Consider the following 27997-nt stretch of genomic DNA (forward strand, 5'->3'; position numbering starts at 1 on the left):
AAATTCAGTAGAAAAAAGAAAATAATGCAACAAATGCTATATAGATATTTATTATTTCCAACCACAAATGGAATTTAAAATATCTGATATGTTTTGAACATTGCTTTAAAAAATACCTATTCTGTATGAAATTGTATTTCAGAAGAATTACAAGTACTATAAATCTTATTTTTTATTCCATCATTTAACATAAAATGCAATTGTAAAAATATTTGCTTTTTTAATACTTGTATGTCTAAATGATATTTCGTGTATTATTAAGCATTCAATTTGTAATAAATATATTTACTATTATTTTCATTTCTGGCTCAAAGTGATGCATTAACGATGTAAAATAAAATTACATCTTCTTTTTAAATACAATCATAATAAATAGACATATAATAAATTAATATTCAGAAATTATATAAATGTAAATTAGTAAAATACTCAGTTAATTGAAATAATTAATATAATACATAAGAAACTAATTTAAAAAAAAGCTAATAAAAAGTATAATAATAATTTTTAAGGGGAAAATTTTATGCGTAATTCAAGAATTTTCTTCTCTAAGTAACAAATATCATACTAAATTATTTAATTTTACTGCAGAATTATCATGATTCAAAGCGAAATGATTTAATCACACTGATTAATACGATTCATATAACAACATATCGTTTCAGTGTCTCAACAAGATTTGAATTAGAATCAATCAACGTCAATAATTACAATAGAATTACAGTATATGCTATAAATAGTTTATTATAAAATGGTAATCTATGTATTTCATTCGTTATAGGCTGTGGTAATTAATTCAGAAGTCTACGATATTGTTATTAAATGCTTCCTTAACCATATTAATTTAAATAATACAATGATTATAGCATTTGTATTTTTTAATTGCTTGCATAAAAAAATATATTGTGCAGTTTATGTATACAAAAAATATATAAACTTCTTATTCACCTTTTTTGAAGTTGATATTTTCATGATTAAATATATCAAAATATTTACCAGCAAATGTACGTAAATATAAGAAAAATTTCTAATTTAAACGCCATTTTACTTATAAAATATATTAATTTTTATTTATATAAACTGTAGGTACAATCAAGTTATAAAATTGATAATAATAAATGCATTTAGTATATATAATGATAATTTATTTTTTAAATAACAACAAACTTTTATGCAATAAACTCGATTTTGATTTGACAATTTAAGGAAAATTGAATTACATTCTGAGAAACTGCAAGCTATTCCATATTTACTTGATTACAATATTTTCTTACATAGAATAATTACTCAATTTATAATCACCTGATAGTAACATTCATTATAAATTTTTTTTTTTTTAATATATGGTTTTAATAATTTATCGAAAACAAAAAAATATCGTTAAAATATGAAACTTAGCCCAAACACGATTTAATAATATGCAGTAGATTCGCAATATTAAGAATTCTTTTGCATTTGTACTATCACTCAAAAAGTGAAACAATCTTTATCTTATAAATATAATAGATGTAAGTTCCTAGAACAATTTTTATCTTTCGTAAATTCTTATTATTTTAATTATTACATATTTTAATTAATTATATTAATTATAATATTTTTTTAAATTATATTAATTTAAATCCATAAGATAACAATACATAATCATTCTCCCAATTAAATTGAAATTTATTATATTTCTGTACCAACTTTGTACAAAAATAAAAAAAAATACTGTAAAGAGTACATGACATTATTCATAGTCACTTTGTGCAACTTAAAAGTTCATTACCTCATCAACAAAAGAGTGCTACTTGTCTCTGTTTTACCCTAATAATATCTAGAATATTTGCTCATGCCCTACTTTATTTAAGATTAATTTGAAATTTTAGGTCTTGGTCTACCTAAAATTCATTTACTTTTCAATTTCCGACGAAAATTCTATATATGCTGTTCGTTAATTTTGTATTTTAAATAAATAGAGTGTACATCTTAATCAAGAGTATAAATGATTTTAATGAAATTAATTTAAATATAAAATTTTTTAATATTGTACTACTGCAACGATCACAAATATCTTCAACCTGGTTTACTTCAAATATTTTTCTACACGTTTTATTTTCAAATGTTCTAAATGTTGTTCTTCGTATGTTGAACATTTTTTTTGTTTTTTTCATGCAAAGTAAAAATAAAAAAATTTATATTTTATTAATTTTAACTATTGGAAACGTATATAAGTTTTTATAAATTTCATTATTTTATTTCCATTATTTACTATAACAACGTATTGTCTTCAATCATAATTAAAAAATTTTATTACAAATTCGTAAATTGATAACTATAGGATTTAATACTACCTCAGTAGTTATTAGTTAATTATTTTTTGTATCTTTTTTGGGATAACAAACCCCTTTAATTGTTACTTTAATTATGATAAATTTGAGAAGAGGATTGTGTGTTACCTTCCACTAAATACCAATTTTATATAATAACGTGCTTGAAAGTCGGTACATTTATTTTACTTTCATATGTTGTTTTTTAAAACTTACTTTTCAGATGTATTCTCTCATAATAAGTATTAATTATTACATATTTTTTAATTTTATAATAATATCTATGTTTATATGTACGTAATATTTTATCTATGTAATATTTAACTTTAAATCAGAAATAATAAACTCTGCTGAATGATATCATTTGTATAATAAATATATTCAGAGTTATACTTCAGCTAACATCTTGCAATAATTCTACTTTAGTGTATCTTGATTCAAATGATTGAAACTATTATTAAAAATTTTTATTAAATATTTCACTGTTAAGTAACTATTTATGAAACTAAAGAGTTCTACAATACTTCTGTTTTATATCTAAATAATGTCAAAAAATATAAAATGAAATTTCGATGAAAACAACATTTTATTTTATAGAACTATACATTAATATTTTGGTGAATAAAATTTACAAAAAATGTTGTAACGTATACATTTATTAATCTATTACAATATATGATTTACAATAGACACTTTATTATTTTTATGCGACTATTATTCTTTTTTAATAAAACATTGGAATTTTGTAAAATCAACTGAACAATAATCAATTAAATTTCAAAATTTACACAAAAAAATAAAGAAACTTTTTAATTTACAAAACACATTTCAATATTATCGCAGATCTTGTCCAAATTTCAATGCATATCAAAAATGTTTTACGTTTCCATCAACAAAATTTCGAAAAGAAATTAAAAATAATATTAAGGAAACTTGTATGAGGTTTTTATTTTGCATATAAAAAGCATGCGATGCAAGTTAATTTGCTTTTGTTTGTTAAATTAACAAATTTAAGAATTTCAATTTTAAAAGTGCAAGAGTTTTTACATTCGATAAAAGTTTGCAAGAAATGCGATAAAAAAAAATCACCGTTTAAACTACCTCGTTCAGCTAATTTTGTGGTGAAAGAATGTTTATAACATCATGTGCAGATTTCACACTTATAATTTTTTTAAATAAACGGAACATTGAAAAGAAAAAAAGAGCCATGAAACCGACCTTGTTAATTTTGATAACTCTCCAAAATTAATATCTTTTTCGAAATCCGGATAAATCTTGTAATTCATGGAATAATTTGAAATAATACATTTATTCATATATTCTTCCTTATTTCAATAGAACCATTCAATATAGGAATATAAGAATATCATTATTTTCATACATCAATAGTTACATGCAAATAAGAAAATGTAAAAAAAGTATACAGATAACAAAAATGTATGCCACATACTATTTAAAGGGAAAGTATTCAAAGTTCTTAATATTTTGTAATATGTTATATATTCTTAAGCATGTAAGAAATTTTAAAACCTCTAAAATTAGATATCCTGTTAAACTAGAAACATGTATTAGCTTACATATTTCAAGGAGCATCTGCATCCATATGATATAAAAAAAAAAGTTTGCAGACAATATATTGAAAAGACGAGATTAATTGAACTAATTGAGATTATTGAATCATTGATTATTGAAAATAAATTGAGATTAATTGAATTTACAGAATCGAATAAATATTTTTAAATACATAATTACTACTTAGGTTTGACTGGTTTAATTCTACATTCTCTAAAATTCAAAGGTTAATACAAATTTTGACTTATAAAATTCGTAAATATTGAAAACAAGTGGTACATATAAATATTATATACATGTCAATTTTTTAAAAATAATATATAATAATATGATTCTAATATTTAATACGCTGTGGCATTACGTTTAGAAATTTGACAGCTGGGTAAATAATAAGATAAAATTAAAACTTGATTATATAAAATGAAACGTTTAATAAGGAAAAAAGATTTATACACACAGCACTGAGAATATACGTTTCTACTGTCAATTAAATTTGTTTTCAATATTAGTAATCGCAACATTGTAAATAAGTTCAACTAGTTTATTAAAATAATAAATCTCAATTAACATATTTTACAAGACTATAAAATGATATGTTACATATTTAAATATGGATACATTCAAATTTACCTGCAATTAATTTATCTTTCTCATTAGTTATAAAATAATATTTAAACCATCAAAATTTTCCCTGAATATACATATATAATATTATATATTCATATGTATATATAAATAGCATATTATATTTGAAAAATTAATTGAAAAAGTAATTTAAAACATTAAATAGCTTTCAAAAAAATTTGGAATTTTTAATGAAATTTCAATTAAATTATAGTTACTTTGCAAAAGCTTTAGTGCACCAGTCTTATACATACTTTAATCATTGATCTATATTTCTTCTATCAGTATTATAGTATTTTATTATATATTTATCGATCATTTATTCAATAGAAAGTTAAAGATAGCAGAGAACGGATAATTATCTGTGATTGTAAACATAAATAATACTTTATTTGCATTCATTGTATTTTCAACTAATCGATTAGAAAATCTTACAAATGATGAAATACTTGAATAATGACATACTTGATTTTTATTGCATGATATATATTTAGTTTTTAAGGACTCTTTGATTTTATTTTTAAACTCTTTGAAAATAAATAAAAGTAATTGCTTGATATTAATGTTCGAAAAACTCTAATTTTCGATTTGCTGTTACACATAGCGACTGTCATTAAAATGCTTGTAACATGCATCTTATTTATTTGTTTAAATTCGTAGAAATTGAATGTTCGTTAGGAGAGGCTATGTTGAACAAGTATTAGGAAATGACAACAATGAATTCAACAAAAATCAGAACTACAATAATGTTATTACTTACCATTTTCTTGTGAAACCTTTAACAATACAGAGACCTCGAAATTTACTTATTTTCCCTATATTAGAGCGTAGATAATAATAACATGTGCAACATTCCTAGGTTAGGAATTAACTGATGTCTACACGGTTTCTCTCTGTCTCGCTCTCTTTCTCTTCCTCATTCCCTCTCGCTCTTTCTTTGCACGTAAACTTGTATCCTCCTTCCTTCCCATGTGCGTGCGATCTATCTTTCTCACTCTCTTTACCTGATTCCGTCTCTGTCTATCGTGTATAGCACAAGATAATAAAAGGTTGTTCGTCTAACCCCCCTCTCTCTCTCTTTATATTTTGTCATCACGACGCGCGTCTTGACTCGACAGTTTTCATATATAGTCTTTCGTGCGTGAAACACGGCTATGCCAGCCAGATTAATTTATTTATTGTGTTAATATCTTCCGAGTTCAAATAGTATAAAACTTATGTTGATCTACAATTTGCAGAATCATGCTTTATTTTGCCTGAGCTGATCGTACACAACATATATATATATATATATATATACACATATATATATGCATATGCAAAAATATATTTAAATATATATACTATTTATACGTGGCTTTATGCGTGTTATGTGCAAATATACATAACACACACACACACACACACATATATATATATATATATATATATATATATATATATATGCACGCACACATTTACACCTTTAGTCGAGTGCATGCATCCCGGGGATAGTGTCTTACTCATATATAGCCTGTGTGTGGGTAAAGGATACCTAAAGAGAGATGGAGTATTAACGAAAGCGACGAGCACAAACTATATTCGCTCTGTGCCCTTTATACGCTAGTATTTTTGAATTTAATGAGTTGGAAGAAAATCATTTGAACTGTGGCCTGTATTCATAATGATATTAACATTATTTGCCGTAGACGTAAATTTTAAATGAAAAACCACAACATATTAATTATTTCTGTGTTATTATACAATTGTTGTAGATTAATATTCATTCATTTTTTAAAAATTCAGATGAAGATCTGCATTAACGATACCTAATCTCAAGCCAAAATTTAAGTCTATGACAATTTTAGCGTTGTTTCATTATTCTTAAAGATTTGCTTAAATAAGTAAGAATTATAGTTTTATTTATGTTTTTTATTTTTATATCTGAAAATTATAGCGAAGAAAAGAAAATTATTTGTATAATGATAATACGTTCGCAATAATATTAACAGAAATTGTATTTGCCTTTGAATTTCAATAAATAATTGACAACGCTCTGACATAATCTCAACTTGAGTTTTCTTTCTTTTTCTTTGTTTCTTTCTTTGTTTCTTTGTTTTTTCTTTTGTTTGATTTTCACGCTATAGAATTTGAGCGAACTAATTAATCGCGCCGTAAATTTATAAAATTAACATGATCAAATCGCATTATCTTAATTACTTATTTATGTATCCATAAAGGACGTCCACTCCACGTAGGAAGTTATGGAAGAGAGAAAAAACACGTTCGTTATAAGTGCGCATTGTATTAACCATAAGTGCTAAGATTCAAATTATTCGATTAATGCAATAATTATTTATAAGTCGAAATTTGAAAAGTCATCGCTCATATTAAGGCAATTACTTTTAATAGAACGACAAAAAAATACGGACGCGCGCGCGTATACGCAACAATAGTGCTCCTCCAATAAATTGATGGTTACCTTAATATAGATACAACGTTAAACAAGTGCCAGCGTAGGAAGGTCAAATAAAGTGCTGGCAGAGACAAAAGATCAGTGGCTGCGCTTGTGTGCGCGAGTCTTGTGTGGTGGAACATTGTGCCGTGCACCGCTAGTCCTAGGGATTTTGGTCGGCACCGCGTTCGAACGTAGCGCGAGAGAGCGAGAGACGGATAAAAACAGCTGATGCTGTGCGAGGAACACCGGCGAAATGTCAAAGTCCAAGCAAATCGTAAGTGTGGGATTCGATTGTGAAAGCAATTGGCGATAAGGTGTTGTGAGTTTGAGTGTCCGTTTGGGGATGGCGATGACCTCGCTGGGGCTAAAAAACTCGCTGGTCATCGCCACCGCCATCGACGCATGGTTACTCGTGGATACGGCCCAATGTGAAAATTACTATACTACTCCAGCTAAACTTGGCACTTCAAATGACCCTTGATTTTGTATTTTTATCCAAAATTGTTTATGTTCGCATGATTGGAGACAGAAACTTTTTGTATTTTGCATTTCAGGATTAAATATCTCAATTTTCTAACAGTTGGAAACTTCTCTAACCTCAACCAATTTCTGGTTGTTTATTTTTCAAAATTGTAGAGGAGGCCGTTTGAAGTGACTGCCTGGAAATGATATATTTTCTTTTTGCTGTTTGCTCACCTTATTTTGCACATTTTATAAATAAAGCTTATACAAAAATTAAATGTAATGTTATGGATCTTTTGTAGTTACTTCGTATACAATCTGCAGAGGGTACAAAACGAATCGAGATACAGACCTCTGACACGGTATCACAGCTTTTTGACAAGGTAGGAATTAATACTCAGTATATATATGTTTATATATTTTTTTATAACTATATATATATATATATATATATATATATACATATAATTAATATATTAATAATAGAATATATTTCTAAATTTTGTATTACTTCGTTTATATAGTTATCTAAATATTTTAACAGCTTAATACGATTAAATACCAATTTCCAAATATCATGTTTTTAATTACTACATTCAGCAATGTTAATTATATTTATATATCTTAAAGATAATTTTAAATATAATGAACAATAGATGTAATATATTATTAAAAATATTAAATACAAAAATTTTATTTATTTATCAATATATCATCAAAATTATTAATAATTCATGAACCGTAAGGCATTAACCAAATATTAAAAACTTCTAATTATGCATTGGTCTTATTTGGTATAAATACTTATTTTTAATTATGAAAATTAATTAATAATTAACAATGATTTTATATTATTGTATTTACAAATTCATCAGCTTACCGAATATCTAGAATTTGATTTATCGACACAAAACATATATTAAAAAAACTTTTGTCTTGAATCTCAATAATTAGTATTTAATCTATTTAAACCAAATTACTTATCAAATTATATTTGTAAAATTATATCATATTTTAACGACTACTCTTATTTTTTAGATTTATAATGTATTTGAATTACAAAGTTTTGGTTTTGGCCTTTACAAACAACGTAACCAAAAAGATGAAATTATATCATCACGCAGCAGAACAATTCAAGGAGTAGGATTAAAGCATGGAGATATGTTATATCTATCACCGATTAATGGTGCTGTACTTTGGGATACTAAATCAACTAACAATGCGTCCAATGATACCTCATCAGGTATGTCTTATTTACAGTAAAATTTTAACCTTAAAATTGTAAATTATAAATTGATAACTAAAACTAATTATTTTAATATTATTCTATAGTAGGAAAAAATGTTATGAAAAAACATAAATACTCTTACTCTAAATTTTTATAAGTATAGTATAAATAAGAAAGTATTATTAAATTATATAATTTCTGACGATTCATACCCAAAAATATGATTAAAATATAAAGCTATAATAAAACATAGATCTAAATAAATTTATGTCACAATTTTTAATTTATTTCAGAACCAATGGATGTCACTCCAAGTACAAGTAAAGTACAACAAGTTGTTAATAGTTCTTTGCGGTCATTAGCAAATTCGTTCGAAGATGAGGTTGATCAACAATTATGGAAGCAAAATGGAAAGATACAAAGAAAACGTGATGAGAAGTTGTAAGTGTCTTTGAATCATAAATTTGAAAATTAAAAGTGAATGTAGCCCGTATTACAGACCCTGGTAATATTTATCTCAAAAATGTACAATTTTGCTTCTAGTTGTCGACATGGCACAAATGCCTGTTGCGTTCACTGCTCACCATTGGAACCTTTTGACGAGGCACATCTCAAAGAGCAAAATATAAAGCATATGTCCTTTCATTCTTATCTAAGAAAACTTACAGCCGGTGTAGATAGGTAAAAAAATTAAGACATTAAATAATTAAATACAAAAATACTTTCAACCAATTGTAGCAATTAATTTATTATTATTGCTTTATAGGGGTAAATTTTTACAACTAGAAGACATAAGTTGCCGTATAAAAAGTGGTTGTAAAGATCACCCACCATGGCCCAAGGGTATATGTAGCAAATGTCAACCTAATGCTATAACTCTCAATCGACAACCTTATCGACATATTGACAATGTAATGTTTGAAAATGCTAATTTAGTTGAGCAATTTCTAAATTATTGGCGCATCACAGGACACCAACGTATTGGTTATTTATATGGGAGACACGAAGTACATTCGGATGTACCTTTAGGTATTAGAACAGTCGTAGCTGCAATATATGAACCACCTCAGGTAATGCACATTAAATTTAATTAATTTAAATATATTTATATAAATACAATAAGTTGGTTCATTTATAGTGTATCAATTTTAATATATATTGTTTTTTTTTCACATAATATCAGGAAAGTACAAGAGACTCAATCGTTCTTTTATCTGATGATAAAGAAACACAAATAGATGAATTAGCTCAATCATTAAATTTGAAGAAAGTTGGATGGATATTCACAGACTTGATTGCCGATGATGTTAAAAAGGGAACAGTAAGTGCTTTATTAATTGAAAACAAATATATTACTTTGTAAAATAATAATTATTATGTTTAATTAAAATATTTTTTATTTTAGGTGAAACATGTGAGAAATATTGAAAGTCACTTCTTATCCGCACAAGAATGTATTATGGCTGGTCATATACAAAATAAACTTCCTAACCCATGTCGTTTTTCACCAAATGGTCATTTTGGTTCAAAAGCAGTAACAGTTTGTGTTACCGGTAAATTTATGCAGTTTTATTTAAAACGTTTCATATATTTTACGAATTTGATTCAATACCGTTTATTTATCTTTAAAGGAGATGATAAAAATCAAGTACACATGGAAGGATATCAAGTAACTTATCAATGTATGGCACTAGTTCGAGATGGATGTTTAGTGCCAACAAAAGATGCACCAGAATTGGGTTATGTTATCGAATCAACAGATAAGCAGTTTGTCCCTGATGTTTATTATAAGGTAAGATTAGTTTTATTTTTAAAGCATATTATTCATCTTAAGTAAGCCACAAACATTATTACCATATAAATAGGTTATTCTTTCTTAGAATGAAAATGTCTGTAATGACTGTATGATATGTATATTTAATATTTATCATTTTGTGCATTGTAAAGTCAATGATCAGAGGATAAGTTATAGTTTTACATTTATTTACTTATAGATTTTAAATATTAAAAAAGAAGCACTATCAAAATTTATTCTCAAAGCACTTATTGATTTTAAATTATTTTTCTTTAAAAATAGAGCACTATATTGTTAAACTGATTTTAGACTGATTTTGAAGTTAAGCTATTTTTTATTGATAATTTAAAATTAAAAAAAAAAAGAAAAATACAACCTTAAATTTTATATAAAATGTGTCTTTAAAAAATAAGTTAAAATTAATGTTCTTTTATAGTTTATTAAAATAAATATTGTGGCAAGATTATATTTTTACGTAACTGAACATTTTTGGCCTTTGTGCTCAAACATATAAACATATTTATGCATCATTTTAATTAATTGTAAAGACTTTTAAAAATATTATGTTTCAATTATTTTATAATTTAAAAAAAAAAACCAATTTTATTGGATAAAAAAGGTGAATAAGGTTGTGAAAGAACAAAACAGTTTTGTTTGCACGAACAAATTAATTCATAACTGAAAATTGACGATTTAAAATTACATTAATTTGGGTAACGAGCGTACACTTGAATCGCAATTAAATAACTAATTCGTTTCGAATATATGTGCTCCACCGGCGTTTACGCGTTAGCCCATGGAGGAATAGACCCAAAATCGTTGAGTCAGGAACAAAAAAGAATATATGTACGGCCGTCGTATACTCTCGTGTTTCGCCAGAGAGTAAAAAAACAAAGCAAGTTTTTATTTATTTCCCCAAAGGAAAAAACGGAAAATAGTATATATAAAGCTCTTTCTTCATCGCAATTTATCGCTGCTTTGTTCGTATTAGTTTTTTCATCATCGCTATGTACTATTTCGTATCCCATTCGAAAATTGGAATCGGTGGTTTTTTTTTATTTTTATTTTATTTTTTATATCGGTAAGAGGGAAAAAACGGCTTCAAAATCGCGTTATTTATTACAAGCTACGCGTTGTTACCTCGTCAACTTCATAAAAATATATATACAGATGGCCTATACTTCCAGTTTCTCCTTGCGTAGTATCATTTTATTATTATTTTATTAACTTTTCCTGTGATAAAGAGACTGGTTTTTTTTTATAATCGTCATTTTTTTAAATACAACTTCGTACATAGCTAATATAATATTTCGTCGTTGAACGCGTTTTTCGTGATTTATAATATGAAAACCAAAATTAAGAAGAGAAACTTATCGTTCGAGCAACGCTTGTATTTGTATTTTCTTTTTCTTTTTTTATACAGATTTTTTATACTTGCTTCGCTTTGCGCGCTCTTGCACAATTACGTTTTTATCGTCTAAACGGGCGTCATTTGTTTTTACACATTATTTTCCTCTACGCATTCTTTATTTACTCGATTCTCCCACCCCATCGTTTTACACTCGTCGCAACTCTTCGTAATCGACATTGGGCCGTGCGATACACAATTATCATTTAGTCAGATACACAATTAACAGCGTTAAAACTTTTAAGTTCAACATCGAATGAGGTTCTCTTCTTTAGAAGGCATTCTCTCGCGACGATTTTTGTCTACATTTAATCTCGACGAGAATATGCTTACATTGATTAGTTTTACAGAAACAGAGCCACCTTAAAACCACGTTACGAGAATGAAAAATGCTCTTTCGCTTTCAAAATTTTACAGTATCATCATTTCTCTTTCGACTCATGATCATGAAAAAGACAACGTTATGCGCACTATTATTAGTAGATAAGATAGTTTGAATCCTTTTTTTTAACTACGTTTTGTAAACTTAAATTTTATTGGAAGACTATCTTATGGAATGTTGAGGAAAAAACATGACCAACTTCTCTATCAATCATCGACAATAGCTGTTTGGAAAATGCAAGCAAAAGAATAAATTTTTCTTTTATTTTACGATATGAGATTTGAAATGGCTTTCACAATCACTGCACAAATATATCTGTGTTTTTAATAGCTCGTTTTCAAACTTTTGTTTTTTGTTATTGTTTTATTGATCTTTCAAACTTTGTTTAAGGTGACTCATATTTTGCTTAAATAGTTACAATCGTTTAAACGCGTTCTGTGGATACGTAATACACAGTAGTAGGTAGTATAGCAATAGTATCTGTCTCGCTTTCTCTCTCGTTTTTATTTTTTCACCCTAAAACGTGGCATATTCGTGTGTATAACGTGTGTGTGTGTGTTTTTGCGTCTGTGTCATAAGTGGGGCTTTTCTTCGTGTTGTGTAATATTTTATCTTTTTCTCACGTTTTGTATACTTGAACAATGTGTTTTCTTTTTTATCATTTTTCGTATTTCGTGGTATATAGTACAATAACGATGGAATTTACGAGGATTTACATATGAATAGCACATAACATATTACATAATCGGAGTATTTTCCGATATAGAGCATCAAGGAATGATTCCGTTAAATACACAGACTTTCGTACACGCGCGTCTGTACTATTTATTAATCTTTTTTTGTATTTATTTTATTCTTTTCAGCCGAAAGAACTCTCACTTTCCCTCTAAAAAATGTTCTCGTTATACGCATTATCATTATCCTTTTCATTTTATCGATGAGAAGGCGAATCTCAGCCCAAGGAAATTTTGCGCTATCAATCTTCTACGTACGTATACCTTTTCGCATCACTTGCACGTATGCTATATTAATTAATTCGTAAACACACTTGCGTAAAACATGCACTCTAAAGACACACAACGATACGTTTTAACCGGCTTTATCAACTTGTGATTCGTTCTCCACAATGTAACATTCAAGTTTCGTTTGTTATTCTTTATAATTCACCATTTCTTTTTAGGCCTTTGCTCGTGTTAAATTTACGCTTACACTTGACGTACGAGACCTACTAACTTTTCCATACTTATTCGTTATCGTGTAACTTCACTTCTATTTAAATCATCTTTAAATACGCGATTATAACATTACAGACTCGTTAGTTTAATGGAGAGCAAAACTAGATCGAGAGCTAATCGATAGGGACATATCTTTTCTCTTTTTATTTGGATTCGCACGTCTTTCGCTTTCTTTTTTTCTTTTTTCTTTGTTTGTTTGTTTTTTTTGTTTTACCTAAATTACGCACTATTTCGCTGCGTAGTGATCACATTAATACAATATATTTATATTTACGCTCCCTTGGCGGCCTCTCAATCTGTGTCTTGCCTCTGGAAGGATACACGAGCTTTTATTAATTTTTTCATTACATCTCCTCCTCTTTCCTCGGACTCTACGTCGAACCACGCATAATCGCATTTTTTCGGCCCAAAAACATACAAGTCCAGTCTAAAAATATATATATAATATATATATATATATTTATATGTGGCTGTGAATGTGTGTGTGTGTGTGTGTGTGTGTGTGCACAATTGCCTTCAATGTATATATTTTTTCGTTTATGATATTTATTTTAATAATTCATATTAATCTTCATACTTACATGCGTCGTGGCTAAAGATTAATTTCTACAGGTAGCAGTTTTTTTCGGTATATGTTTATTTATTATATGTAACGAATTTAATACGAGTATTTTTTGTTATTAATAAATAGATTATAATTCATCCTTGTTTATTCTATATTTTCATTAATGAATTACGATATCAATAATTACGTATTTAAATTTAAAAAAAAGTTATTCCTTTGATTTAAATTTTTAGAAGAAATTCTTACATAAATATTATATGACAATAAATAATAACTGTATAAATAGTCAAAATAAAACTATTTTTAATAAAGTAGAATTAAAGTTATTTTTTTTAATAACAATAGTTTTATTTAATAATCCTGTTGAAATAATATATATTTATAACTTTATGGGATAATAAATCAATGAATTAATTCTTTTTCATATTAATCATTATTATTAATATTATATGGCGTTAAGTATTAAAATAAAAAATACCTAATTAAAATAACAAAAAGTACTCGTTACTATACCGTGTGTATATTATTATCGTGCAATACACGATTTCGAAAAAATTGTTGAATCATTTTTTGCTTCATTAATTTCAAGTTACATTTCAACTAGTACGTGTATCCGTGTATAAATGTAATATACACATACGATAGCGAAAATAAACCTCGGAGCTTTTAGAATTTCTTTCTGTCACACACTCTCTCTCTCTCTCTCTCTCTCTCTCTCATCGTCATCGGCTAAAACTTACAGCATTTTTCATTCTAACTACGAGTCGCATCGATTTGAGGTACGTGTATATGCGTCGGTTCAAAAAATTTCGCATCGCTCGCATTTAGACAAATTTGTATTACATTTTTATATTCTTTCCACACTTTAAGTGTACATATACGTATATATGCGCATACGTTTTTATGTATATGCATAATTTCTTTACTCTTTAAATCGTTACAATAGAACTTGACTCGCTTTCATTAGGAAAATATCGATATTTATCATCTACTATCGTCATCTCAATAATTACGTCTTTTGTTTCAATAATCCGATTTTCTCAATATCATTTTTTTTTATTTACCTTTTTCGATAAACTCGTTCACGCTTTAAAAATAGATTTTAACCTCTTTAGAGACTTTGTAAACGTTTAAATACTCGCTTACATTGTCGTACTCATAAAGAAATGGACTTTCCTCCGTTCCCTCATTTTTCTTCGTTCGATAATAATAATTCGACAAACAGGCGCGCGCGCGAGATTATATTCGACTTATTTTTCGTTAAATCAGCATCATTATTATCATTAACACCCCGTTCGCCTTACTTATAAACGTATCGTCGTAATTTTACGAGAAAAAAAAACAATAAAAAAAAATAGATAAAAAAAAGGAAGGAAAAGCTCTAAAAGGCAAAAGCCTCGTTAGCATGGAGCCTTCGTTACAGTTTACCGCACTTGGTGATAAGGATCGTCTTGGTCGGTTTGCCAGTCTGATCACCGTAGGTCGATATTTTTTCGACGAGATCAAGACCCTCGACGACATGGCCGAAAATGCCAGTGAAGCCCCTCATCTCTTGCAGTATTATGCGAAACTGCGAACCTACCATGCCCAAGTTGTCGTGTCTCTTTTGCGTTCTCCTCATGCCAACGGCTCCCCTCACCGCCGGGAATTTGGTGTCATCAGGCATAAAGTAACCGTCCTCGAAGATACTCCTGCCGCCCCTGCCGTTGTTAAGCTCAAAATCACCGGTTATGACACTCTCGCCCTCCCAGCACTGGAAGATCGTACAGCCCTTGTAGCCGACGCCGACTTCACCCGTCGCCAACACGCTGAAGTTCTTGGCCATCTTCGGCGCGGCATCAGGTCTAACTTCGATGACGATTCGGCCGTGAGGCGAGCCATTTACTTCGATGTTAAAGTAATACATAGGATATGGGTTGGAGGGCCCTCTCAGACCGGATGACTGCTGGGCCGAGTGGACCGCGACGAGGCCGCCGCTGCTGCCCGTAGCATCGCCCGGGCTCATAAAGTTCGTGGCGGCGTTCTGTTGGAGGATGGCGTTGGGCGGCGGTGGAACTATCGTCGGCTTAATTGATGGCGAGCCCGGCGATATAAGTAATTGCTGCTGCTGCGGTGTCGGAGGCTGCGGTTGCTGCTGCTGCTGGGGTTGGGGCTGCTGCTGCGGCGGCGGAGGCGGGACGGTCGCTGCTACGTGGACACTAGACACCTGGGCGGGTATGTGATACTCGATCGTTGACACGCCATTCTGGAGGTGTTGCTGCTTGCTCACTACGTGCCTCGAGTACAGTTGAGACATGCAGTAGTTAGCGAGGAAAAGTATGGGATTTTGAGACGCTGCGATGTGACTGGGTAAACGTCCGCCGTTACCAGGCTGTTGCGTAACCAGCGACTCGCCCGAATGAATGCCGGCGACCGCTTGCTTTAGCAGAGCGAAATCGAACACGACGCCGGAATTGCCGATGAGATCATCGAGCTGGCATTGAAGCATCATTTCTTGGTACTTGGTCTGTAGCCTCTGCTTTTCAAGCATCAGCTCAGTGTGCAAAGAGTAAATATCACCCGGACCGTCTGACAATTGAAGGGAGGTCTTGGCCTTGCCGAGAGTCTCACGCGCGTCCGTAATTTCCGGAAAGTGGCTCCAGCCGTTCTGGAGATCGGTTTCCACGTGGGTCTTCAAAGTCACGCAAGCCTCAAGAACCTTGATGAGAAAGTCGCGTTGTTGCATTGCTAGTCGTTGTATCTCTGCCGAAAGTTTGCCCATTGCCGCTAATTCCAATTGAACCTAATGATTTTTCAATTGGTTGTAATTATGAAGGTAAATTATGTTTTCATTGTGAGGTCAAAAATTATACATTAGGTGATAACATGTTTCTGAACAGATCATTAATAATAGATTGAAGAAAGTAGAATATTAAGTCTGTTGGTTGAATGCCTAAGGATATTAACGATGACTTACATCAGACATGAGTTGTTCCTTAGCATCAGTTTGTGATTTAATCTGGTGACCGGGATGCTCTTGTGGTGATGCACAGGCTCGACAAAGGGCTGTGCAACATGTTGCACACCAAAGTGCCAATGGCATTCCATGAGTGTGACAATTTTCGCTCTATAAAAGTAGAAGATAAGAATATTACGTTAAACTCATTAAACATAAATTTCACAATAAAGGGGAGCGTTAATTCTTATAATCAATTTTCCATTGCTTTTTAAATATTTGGAATGTATACTATACAATTATGCAAAATTAAGTCATCGTTATGACTTTATCCTGATGACTGACTTTATCTAAAAATACACTAGTACATAACAACTAATTATTTTGTTCTTAAAAAATTGAATTTCTTTTTATCTGTTACCGATTCAAGATATTTTCAAAATAAAGAGCATATAAAAATTTGATACTAAGGCTATTAAAAAACTTGTTATTTATGTAAGCCACCATCAAGTGATTATCATCGCAGACTTTTAAACTATTGATTCAATCAGTGCTATAATACGATTCAATTAATCAAATTTCTGACAATTTACCAAGGAATTTCGTTTCCTTACCTTTCTCTCTTTTTCACTGGGCTTCTGAGTAACATTGTTCTGCGTTGTTTTGAGATGAGAAAAATTATTGGCTAATGCTAGGAGAGGCGAATATGTTGGTAAAGCATCGGGTCCTTGATCACCCAGTTCTGTTCTTTTCCAACAATGAGCACAAAAGAGCTCGCGTCCTTTCAACAGATTATTCTCTATGCAGCGCAGGCAAAAATAGTGCTTGCAGCTAAGAAACTTGGGGCATTGCTCTGTGTCATTGTACTTTTGTTTACAATAGCTGCACAACGTCAACTCCTCCAGGTCCGTCAAAACGTTTGGATCCAGCATCTGAAGTTAAAAAAAATTGATATCTATAAAAACATATTTAAATAATAATAACAGAAAATTGTATTATCATTATGTAATTTTACGCCACTAATGAGATTTTTATTTATTCAAATCGTGGATAAAAAATTAATACTAGTATCACAACAAACATAATTAATGAATGAAAATACCAAACTTTCAAAACGAACGAAATAAAATTGTAATCGTGACCTAAGTATATTTAAATATCTTGAAGTAATATCCGACAAATTGAATAATTCAATCGAATTTTAAACAGTAAAGAGTAAAGCTGATCCACGTATAATCGATAATATAATGAATGTCTTAAACAAAAGCACCACTCGGTTTGGGCGCAATCGTATACAATTTTGAAAGTCCAGTTACAACTACTCGAACCTGCTCTAATTAAAAATTCCAATTATACCGTAATATATGCAAATTATTGGATTAAACAAAGCCGCGCGAGAAATTTGATAATTCGAATGAAAAATTCAATGTAGAAAATAATAATGAAAAACATAATGAAAAGGCAATGAAAATAAGTGTGATAAAGGATAGAAATTGGGAAAAGTAGAATCACTAAATGGCTCGGCTCTGTCGTATATTATCAACTCATTACTTTGGACGCGCCGAATTAATAAGACTGCAAAGATATGTTATGCAACCAAGAAACCGAGTTAGTCAACTCGCGATCGTGTTATGTGCTCGAAGAGTAAGAGAGAAAGGTATCGCGATTTCAGCATGTGCATGTAATTTCATAATTATTCGAATAAGTGTACGACCGCTCCATTCTATTTTACGTTGGGTAATTGAAAGTATAGTAGAGCAAATGAATAATTTCATTGATTGTGTACAACACCTTGATAATTTCGCGTGTCACACATGCTTTTGCTGCATTATTTGTGCTAAATTGTTATCTCTCGACAGAACGACGCGTGTAATATAACAATTGAAAGCAGCTAAACCGAAATAATAGGGGAGCAAAATTTCAAAAACTTGAAAAAAGTAAAATATGTAACGACGATCTTCCACTTGTTTCTGAAATCGCTTCAATTAACAAGGACAACACATGCACATGTCGGAAGGAAGAATGTAAATAATAAAAAGTGACACTGCGGCAAATACGCCGGGACGCACGCAGGCGCTTGAAGTCCCGCCAAAACTTATTGTGTTGCCGACTTGAGGGGGTTGCCGCCGTAGCCACCGTCACCGCCGCTGTGAAATAAAGATAAAAAATCGATGTACTCTCGCTGTCTTCCTTTCTCGTCCATTCTCATGGGAGAGGTAGAAAAAAAGTCGAGGCAGAAAAGTTGAGCGAACAACACTGGCGAAAGGGGAAATAAAGCAAGGAGGCGCCCACGAGGGAGAGTCGAAGGCACGTATACGCGCGCCAATACGAGCAGCGTGTAGCGCACGCACGATGGCAACTCTCGACGAGCAATGCAAGAGCAAAAAACTGATAAAAGAAGCTGAATTAGCCGTGCATTATTTGCGACAGCACTTTTCCCGCAAAATTGCTGCTTGCTTGCGCTTGATCTCCGCGTGTTTTATTATTCGCGCAGCGAGAAGAGCCTCGTAAAATGGGGGTGACAATCACAATGGCCATTGACAATCACCAAGATACGAGAGAAAATTAGAACACCGGTCAATTTCCGTCATAACGAACTAGAGATAATTTATGTAAAAGCCCGCGGGAAGGCAGCAGATTTTCCCTCGTTATGAGCGTCGATGAGAGCAATCGAACGTACACACACTACTCGTGTCGCACGCACTTCTCTCTTCTCTCTCTTTTCTCACTCGTCGACTCGAACGAATCAACGGCCTAACAATCGCACTCTCATTCTTCTCTCCTTCTCGCCTTCTCTCTTTAACCTTCGCGCGGCAGGCGATTCCATGCGCACATAGACACGAGGTGCTCCTCGTTGTTGCGTTGTTAACCAGTTAGTAGAGCGGCTAAATCTCATGCGCAAGATCAAATAAACAAAAGAAAAGGTTAAATAACAGTAAATGGCAGCGACTAATATGAAAGCGCACGCGAAAATGATCTCCTTTCGATGACTGCCCGTGCGTGTGCACGCATTTACCGTGTCTAGCTTAGCAAGTCGCAGCGCGCGCTTACTCGGCGACGTCTTCACGCACTCTCTCCAGCTCGTGGTGCTTGTTCTCTCTCTCTCTCATGCACACTCGCGCATGTACAGGCAAAACTCTCACTCTCACTCACTCACTCACTCTCTCTTTCGCTCGCTCCTTCGCTCTCTACCGACGACGTCGTGGCCTTGGCATGGAGACGGATGAAGAGAAGAAAGAGATGGAGGAGGAGGGAGAGGTTAAGAAGGAAGAGATGGAGGAGAGCCGAGTGGTTGAATCTGCCTTCGCCTGGCAGACTTTTATCTCGGACGTCGTCCTCGTCCTCGTACCTGCACACCACCAGCTCGACATTCGACACCGCGATTTTGTGTACACAGAAAAAAGAAAGGAAGTAAGAGAAAATGAGAGAGAGAGAGAGAGGACTGGCACAGGGACAGACTCTCTCATAGGAATCCTACGCGTAGACCATGCGGAGAATAGATGCCTCTCCACGTTCTTTTCCCCGTTGTTATCCTGTAGTTGTCGTCGTCGTCGTATTCGCAGTCGCAGTCGTAGTCGCTGTTATTGTTGTTGCGATGTCGTTGTCGTTATCGTCGTCGTCGTCGTCGTCGTCGTCGTCGTTGTGTGGTGGTTGTCCTCGTCCTCGTCGTCGTCGCTTGACCGGAGCGCACGCGCGCGTCTTTCACTCGTCGCGTGTCGCCAACTACTTCTTTCTTTTTGGCACTAGTAGCAGCCTGTGCTCTGCGGCCAACTAGCGCTCTACCTACCTACTACACCACACACACAGAGAAAGAAACTCTTTTCGCATACTAAACCCGTACGAACTCTCCCTCTTTTTCACTACTCTACGCGCGTGCGTGCCTCTGTCTGTGTGTGTGTGTGTGTACGATGTATGCAAGTATATATATATATATATATATATATATATATATATGCTTCATTCTTGCTCGCTCTTGTTTATATTTCGATATTATTGACGGTCGCGAGGGTCAATATTACCGTCACATTGGGGATTTATTTGTTAGACAAGTATAAGCGGAAACAAATTCGTCCACCTTCCTTCGCTTCGACCGCTACTCAAAATTGCAGCTTTTGTAAATGACGAATACAATTTAAGTTTTATTTCCTTTGTGGTCCGTATCGCGAGCATGCAATAAAAGTGCGTGATGAATCACGGGAATGATTAAAATTTTTCATTAAACTGTAAATTAAATGCGGCGACAATCATATGCTGATAGTTAAGTTAAATGCCGGCGAAATGACTTCTGTAAAAGTACGTGAATCATCATCGTATATCGCGCGGGTAGTCGCCTCGAGAGCATGAGAATGATAACGAGAAACAGCAGTGGCGAGTGTTGGTGCTCGAAGCGCGTGGAATACCGGCTATCACTTTGACCTATTTTTCCATAAATAATGCGATGCCGCTAATGTTTAAACAATCGGCATTTCCAAATTCAAAATAGCCGGACAACATTTTAATAAGCGACGACGTAGGCCTACCTGGAATAACAATATCATTTGCGAATACCGGGAACGCGGTTGATCTCGCATGCACGTATGCCGTAGTCACGTGTGCACGCTACGACGAATCGATCCGTAGGATCCCGAGAATTTCGACATGGCCAGGGAAATATTATAGGGCACCTTCTCGTCGAGTGAAGCGCGAGCTGACGATGCACGTCACGATCCCCAGTGAAATACTCCCGCCGTCCGCCGGCGTGTCGTCCCGCCCCCCAGAAGCCAAATAAAATGATAATAAAGGCATGGAGGGCCTCTGACGGTCGCAGACAGCATCGCGAAAAGTTACCGCCGACTTTTGACCGTTTGATGCTTGACACATCTCCAGCCGTCCCAACGCGTATTCTACTACTGGCTGCGATCAGCCACCCAGCCAGCCAGCCAAACAGACAGGGATGGAGAAAGCCGCATTGCATGCACACTTGGGGATAAACACCGTCGAAGGTGCGCCCGCGCACCCCGGACGTATATACCAACTGACATTAAGAGGAGCCGAAGACGAAGACGAAAACGAGGGCGAGTGTTCGGCTCGAGTTGTGTGATTCGTGAGAGGGAGCCGCGATAGGCGGCAGCCAGCGACAACGGCGGTAGCGGCGGTCCTTTTTAGCCGGAGGTGCTCTAATATCCAACCAACGAATATATACAAACTAGTCGGCGAGCACACGCTCTTCGTTTTCGGCCGACGACAAGAAAATCAACACTGACAGCGTCCACACGACACTCGTGCCACATCACGATGTTCGTTACATTCCTTATTCCATCTCCATCTCCTCGTTCGCACTCCTCCCCTCTTTCGCGCGCACACACACACACACACACTCTCATTTTTTTTTATTTTATTTTTTTTTGTATTTGCTTTTTTTATGCTCTGCCACCGCCTCTTCCACCTCTTTCCTTCACCGCGATACTTCCCTTCCCGCCTGCCACTCACCCATTCCCGTATATCACACAATTTGTCGTTCTAATACATTATGGACGTAAGGTATTAAAGTCGTAGAATGATGAAAACTAACCACTGCTACTGGCATGGCGCTGCACCAAAAGCCCACGTCTCCGACGATGGTCCGTTTCGTACGTGCGCTGGCCGCGCGCGCGTTTTTCAACGCGTTCTCGCCGTACAGTAGCGCGCGCGCACACGCACACACAATGCTCGCAATACTGCCCTAAGTGTGCAGCGCTGCTGTTGCTGCTGCTGCTGCTGCTGCTGCTGCTGCTGTTGCTGTTGCTGTTGCTGTCTCGCGCCCTCCTCCTCTTCCTCCTCTCACAAAGTCCCCGCGCGCGCTACCGCTCTGCCTCTCTCTCTCTCTCTGCCGCCCCGGCTCACGATGGCGCGTTTATCTTTGTCGGCCAACGTCGTCCAGTGGGTCGCGTAGCGCCTGCGCCCGATCCCCCGTCACTACTCCTCCTCCTCCTGCTTCCTCCTCCCGACCGTCGGTCGGAGTCTCTTCTATATGCTTTGTCGAGGGAAGCAGCGAAAATCCATGGATGGTGGTGTGCGACGAGAGCCACTAGCGACCACGACGGCAAGTTTCGCAGGCTCACGCGAGAGCCCACTTCGAACGCTGTCGTTGTTCGCGGTTGTCAATAATGTCAAAAACGACGGACGGGCGAATCCGGGCCCGATTGGCGTGGCGCGCGACGCCGGTCGTCGACTAAGCCCTCATTGTCATCGTCGTCATTGCCGTCATTCTCGTTGTTGTTATCGTCCTCGTCGTTGTCGACGTCGTCCACCTTCTCCTCCTTCTTGGCATCGCTCGGTGTGCAATCTCCTCCTTCTCTCCTTCTTGGGCGACCACCGGGACGAGGCCTTGGCCCCTGACCCGGGTTGCACATGCACCGGTTGGCCGGCAACCCCTCTTACCTGTCGACGCCGAGCGCCACCGCCACGGCTTTTGTCTTCTCGCGCACGCTTCTTCCACCTCCCCCTCCCCCTTACTCCGCCCAAGCCCACATGTAATGCCTGCACCGACGACGCGGCCCCGCTGACGTTCGACACCGCCGGTTACCGTTCGGCGAACGCGATACCCGCGGCGACAACGACGGGGCGATGACAGCAACAGTAGCACTGCCGCGCGCCACTTGGACTTCCTTTCTCTCAACGGCGAAATTCGCTTACGCAATTTCACATGGGATGGAGCCGACAGGCAACAGCCGCGCGCACAACCCAGCAACTTTGCAAGTGCCGGCGAGACGCACACGAGTCCTCCCCTCCAATCCCCGCGATCGTACGCTCATGTCACACTGGCAAAGCGGTCGGTCGAGCGACACTGGCGCGCTCTGGCGCCACACCGCCATGTAGGCGTCGCCAGGATTACGGATTGGGATTCGCACAACGCGCGAATATACGAAGCTGTTGGCGACGAGGAGTTTCGCGGACGGCCACGGTATCCGCTGCGACTTTAAGTCCTCGCCTCGTAGGATGTTTAGATCGCCAACATCTAAATACTCAAACTACTGTCGTTGCGTGGGCAAACATTTTTCTCTTTTCGCTGCCTTGCGCTACCTTCCTTCTTTCCTTTTCATTGGCATGTGTTTGGCGATGATGAAGGGTAATTTTGAGTATCGGATGGTGGTCGATTGAATGCTCGTTAATAGGGAGAAAGAATCGTAAATCCGTAGCACTGCTTGAAAAGCAGGCGGAGAAAGTTAATTTACAACTTTTGCGAATAAATTGCTTGTGTGGAGCACTGCAAAATGGTGTCGAGAGACTTGCTGAATTCGATTTGAATAAGTTAAAATAAATTACAATATTGAAGCTATTAAATGAGCGAATATTTGTGGAAAATTGTATAAAATTGTAATTTCAATATTCTCGAAACTCCAAACTTTGCTAATTTCATATTATTTTATTAAAAGTTACTTGCAATTTAGATATGCATAGATGCACTTTTTCTTGTTTCTTATTTCGCTTAATTCACCATACAATTTTTATGATGTATACGAATGAGTAATATATATATATATATATAGATGTTTGCGTGTTGGGTCGGGTGCATTTATTACCCGAGCGAAAAGCCTTATTTTATTACTTTTATTTTGAAAATTAAACCATAAATGTAAATCTCTTATTTGCATTCACCCTAACTCCAGGAATGAATGTTGAATGTTGAGCGTATACCTTTTCTCTTACCTATTTATATATTAAAAAAAAAAGAAATAAATAAAAAAAACAAACAAACAGGTATTAATGTTGATATTTATTATTTTTATACCAAATAATTGCAATGTATAATAATTAAAATTTATGTCTGAAAAAAATTCTTTGCGACACTAATTATTCAACAATTTTCCAGGAAAAGGACACATATGGAAATGAAGTCTCCAGATTGGCTAGACCACTTCCTGTCGAATATTTGCTAGTCGACGTTCCAGCATCAACACCATTAACGCCTCAATTTACTTTCTATGCTAAAGATAATATAACACCATTCCCTATTGAAAATAGGTACGCTCCTTTTATTTCAATAAGTTCAATAAGTGTTAAAATAATTCTATGTCAAATATCAATTGTATCGTATAAAATAGTAATGCAACATATTAATGCTCTGTTAGAATGATCGATGGCCAATTCCAAGAATTCAGTTCCTTGTGCTCTTACATGCAGCAATTTAATTCCGATCAGTTTCTTGAAGCCGTATCTGATTTTCATCTACTCATATACATAGCTTTTATGGATATGTTGCCTCTAAAGGTATGTAGTCAATTAGAATGTATTGTTTATAAGTTCATAGGTACTCTTATACAATTATAATTATAAATGCCAATTTTGGCTGTTTTATATCCAGAAAGTGAAGCAACAATAAAAGAGAACAGTAGTGATTTTAGACTTGAATCTACGCTGAATATTTGTAATTACCTATAGTTGTATAATAAAAATATTACTAATTTTTTTTATAGAATTTCATGGGACCATTATTGGAAGCTATTCGTACAAACGATCGTCAAAAAGCTGCTGAATGGGCACGCTCGGAACATTGGGCTACAGTCGAAGAACTCATTTCAGCAACATCATCCGTAGGCCCTTCGTCTCGCAATGCAGTGTTTGGAAGTAATGTAGCGGGCTCTGCATCTAGTGGAATCGGCATTGGTACTGCAACTGGATCTTCCGATGACTCCAGATCCGATCGAGCATGGTGGACTTGTGCACATTGTACTTTCCTTAATTCTGCAGAAGCAAACATATGTGATATGTGTGGTTTGCCGAGGTGAATTTCACAATTTTACCATGTATTTTAAAGGTGGTCGCAATAACAATGATTTTGAAATGAAAATTTTTAAACTCAGATGATGTTTACTGGAGTTAGTTTGATATTTTATTTATATAAAAGAAATTTATGAGAATTTTATTTTCAAAATTTTAACTTTTAAATATATAAGAATTTTATTATATAAAAGAAACAATCCATACGATATGCTTAATTTAGTGTAAAAGTTTTATTACAGTATACCCTATGTTTATAAACATTCCCATCTCTTTCTTGCAACCTTTTCTGCGCACAATTCAATAAAGAATGATAAATTTGTTGGTATTTAGAATGTAGGTAATAAAATGTAATTAAAAATTATATTCTCGTCAAAACACAAAAGCATCTCTTAAAACATCATATTTAAATTCATTTTATCTTCATTTTAAAATTATTACGTTTTAGTGCTTATAAGTTTTTATTTACTTACACAGGATTTGATGCATGCAGTACTTTAATGAAAACTCTTGCCTACTAGTTATGGAAATTATTTGTTCAAGCCAGTTAAACTTTTTAAAATTCTCCTAGATTGTTTTTAAAATTTCTTCTTTTGTTTGCTTAATTATTTGGTGTTCTAAGACACAGTACTTCGTATATTCTAGAATGCCGATGTAAATTTTCAATAAGATTAAATCATGGAGATTGAACATAAAGCAGCACATAATGATCTATACATTAAATGATGACTGATTACTATACTAGCCACTCAGCATTCTTATTGAAATTTGTATTAACAAAGAACAAACATGGATAAACAAGAAAACTGTGATATGGAAAGGAAAGACATCTCGTACAAACATGGACATAACTGCAAGGTTTACAAAACCTTTATATGTAATTTATTGTGACATTACAGATGTTTTTGCAAAAATGATTTTTTTGATTTATTCGCTAGTAATTAGCGAAGAACAAAAATACATTAATACTAAAGTCATGTAGGTAACACTGAAAGGAAATAAGAAATTTTCAATTTGATATTGAATTTATTTATACAAAACCTAATCCACAATTTCCAGTCCAATAAACTTTTTCGCTTCAAATTTTCTCACTTATCCTACTCACTATTGAATCTAACAGACTAGGAATATTTGATTCTTCGTTACATATTTTATAAGTCTTTTTTATTAAACTTATGTCAGAGAAGTCAGAAAGCCTTGATATTGGTATTCGTGTACCCTCGATGCAGTCGAAAACAAGTTTTTCCATAGATTCTTTCTCTTGTGCATCATGAATTAAAATAACTAAAACATTTGCAGTGTCTTTCGAAATACCAAATGCTGCTAATGATTGAGAAATATTTGTTGATATTGACAAACAATATATAATTTCTGTATATAAATTTCTTGCGACCATTTGCCCATATTTTTCGTTTAATGCAGCCTTATTTGCAGCGATAACAATTTGAAAAGGATCTAATATTAAATTTGCTTTAACGATGCAGCATGGAAGTTCTTTATTTAGCAGTTTCTTATGTAATTCATCGATATTTTGTATATTCCTATACAAATAAATACTGAGTTGCCTGTTCGTCAATGCATCCAATTCCAAAGTGTAATTTTCAAGTTCACAATTTTCTACCATCATCACGAAAATCTATATGCAACAATTACTATAATTATATAAGACAAACAATATATATTACCTTAAATTATTTATGACCATAGACATAGTACAGACATATGTCATTTACCTGTTGATAGTTCAATGTAATAAGCGGACTATAAAAATCATTCTTTTTTTATGGGTGTAATAGGATTTAATCTTAAATATATTTTTTTTTATTATTTAACAAACGGAAGAGAATTGTAAACTAAAAATTTGTAATACGAATGATACACCCAATGAACTTTTAACATAACTATAAACTATTGTTAAAGTACTTAAAATATAATGTTATTGATATGTACAGTTTTTGAAATTGACGTTAATGTATAACATAATTGATTATTGTTTTAGATAAGTAAAATTTGTATTAAATAACTAATATTGTAATACGACAACATTAGATATTATTCTCAAAGACTCGAATAACCTACACTTATTACGTAGGAACTTTGATGTGTAAATTACAAGAATAAATTGACAGACATATAAGGAGAATAAAAGCAAAATAAAAAAATCAATATAACCTTTTACTATTTTGCATATAGAAAGTTGAAATTTATTGGCTCATAATGAGTAATGCACGATAAATAAGAAATCATAAACGAATCAGTAATTTATTGTACTACGATAACAGATGGAGGCGCCTCTAGTGGTTAGA

At 33.6% G+C, this 27997-nt stretch overlaps 4 protein-coding genes across 10 annotated transcripts in view; 1 reads left to right on the plus strand and 3 right to left on the minus strand.

The window, feature by feature from the left end:
• LOC105362078 (uncharacterized) overlaps positions 1-5387 on the minus strand; it is a 30665-nt gene extending 25278 nt beyond the window's left edge. The window contains exon 1 of the mRNA XM_011499408.1: positions 5266-5387. Within this exon, the coding sequence (XP_011497710.1) occupies positions 5266-5268 (3 nt within the window). The 5' untranslated portion in view covers positions 5269-5387. The remainder of the gene's footprint in view (positions 1-5265) is intronic.
• Positions 5388-6972: 1585 nt separating this feature from the next.
• On the plus strand, positions 6973-26709 carry Npl4 (nuclear protein localization 4). 3 transcript variants are annotated; one of them, XM_011499416.1, is made up of 13 exons: positions 6973-7216; positions 7707-7787; positions 8443-8647; positions 8926-9073; positions 9176-9313; positions 9399-9702; positions 9816-9953; positions 10038-10185; positions 10264-10424; positions 24784-24935; positions 25043-25181; positions 25388-25695; positions 26169-26709. In XM_011499416.1, the coding sequence occupies exons 1-13, from the start codon at positions 7196-7198 to the stop codon at positions 26173-26175; spliced, it is 1950 nt and encodes a 649-aa protein (XP_011497718.1). In that variant the 5' UTR covers positions 6973-7195; the 3' UTR covers positions 26176-26709. The 3 variants fall into 3 exon arrangements, with proteins under 3 accessions (XP_011497718.1, XP_011497717.1, XP_011497719.1); XM_011499415.1 differs by having other exon boundaries at positions 26337-26709; XM_011499417.1 differs by lacking the exon at positions 26169-26709 and having other exon boundaries at positions 25388-25699.
• Positions 14874-22630, minus strand: LOC105362080 (uncharacterized). Of its 3 annotated transcripts, none has more exons than XM_011499412.1 (4): positions 22504-22630; positions 17567-17884; positions 16974-17123; positions 14874-16799 (listed from the first exon to the last, which is right to left on the minus strand). In XM_011499412.1, exons 1-4 carry the CDS (start codon positions 22516-22518, stop codon positions 15435-15437), a joined length of 1848 nt encoding a protein of 615 aa, XP_011497714.1. In that variant the 5' UTR covers positions 22519-22630; the 3' UTR covers positions 14874-15434. The 3 variants fall into 3 exon arrangements, with proteins under 3 accessions (XP_011497714.1, XP_011497715.1, XP_011497716.1); XM_011499413.1 differs by lacking the exon at positions 22504-22630 and adding an exon at positions 20431-20541; XM_011499414.1 differs by lacking the exon at positions 22504-22630 and adding an exon at positions 19969-20036.
• Positions 26698-27994, minus strand: LOC105362079 (EKC/KEOPS complex subunit Tprkb). 3 transcript variants are annotated; one of them, XM_011499409.1, is made up of 2 exons: positions 27864-27994; positions 26698-27327 (listed from the first exon to the last, which is right to left on the minus strand). In XM_011499409.1, the coding sequence occupies exon 2, from the start codon at positions 27316-27318 to the stop codon at positions 26770-26772; it is 549 nt and encodes a 182-aa protein (XP_011497711.1). In that variant the 5' UTR covers positions 27319-27327; positions 27864-27994; the 3' UTR covers positions 26698-26769. The 3 variants fall into 3 exon arrangements, with proteins under 3 accessions (XP_011497711.1, XP_011497712.1, XP_011497713.1); XM_011499410.1 differs by having other exon boundaries at positions 27425-27994; XM_011499411.1 differs by having other exon boundaries at positions 26698-27343; positions 27425-27994.
• Positions 27995-27997: the final 3 nt, after the last annotated feature.

Source organism: Ceratosolen solmsi, unplaced genomic scaffold, assembly GCF_000503995.2.
Source record: "Ceratosolen solmsi marchali unplaced genomic scaffold, CerSol_1.0 scaffold35, whole genome shotgun sequence".
NCBI classification, from domain to species: domain Eukaryota; kingdom Metazoa; phylum Arthropoda; class Insecta; order Hymenoptera; family Agaonidae; genus Ceratosolen; species Ceratosolen solmsi.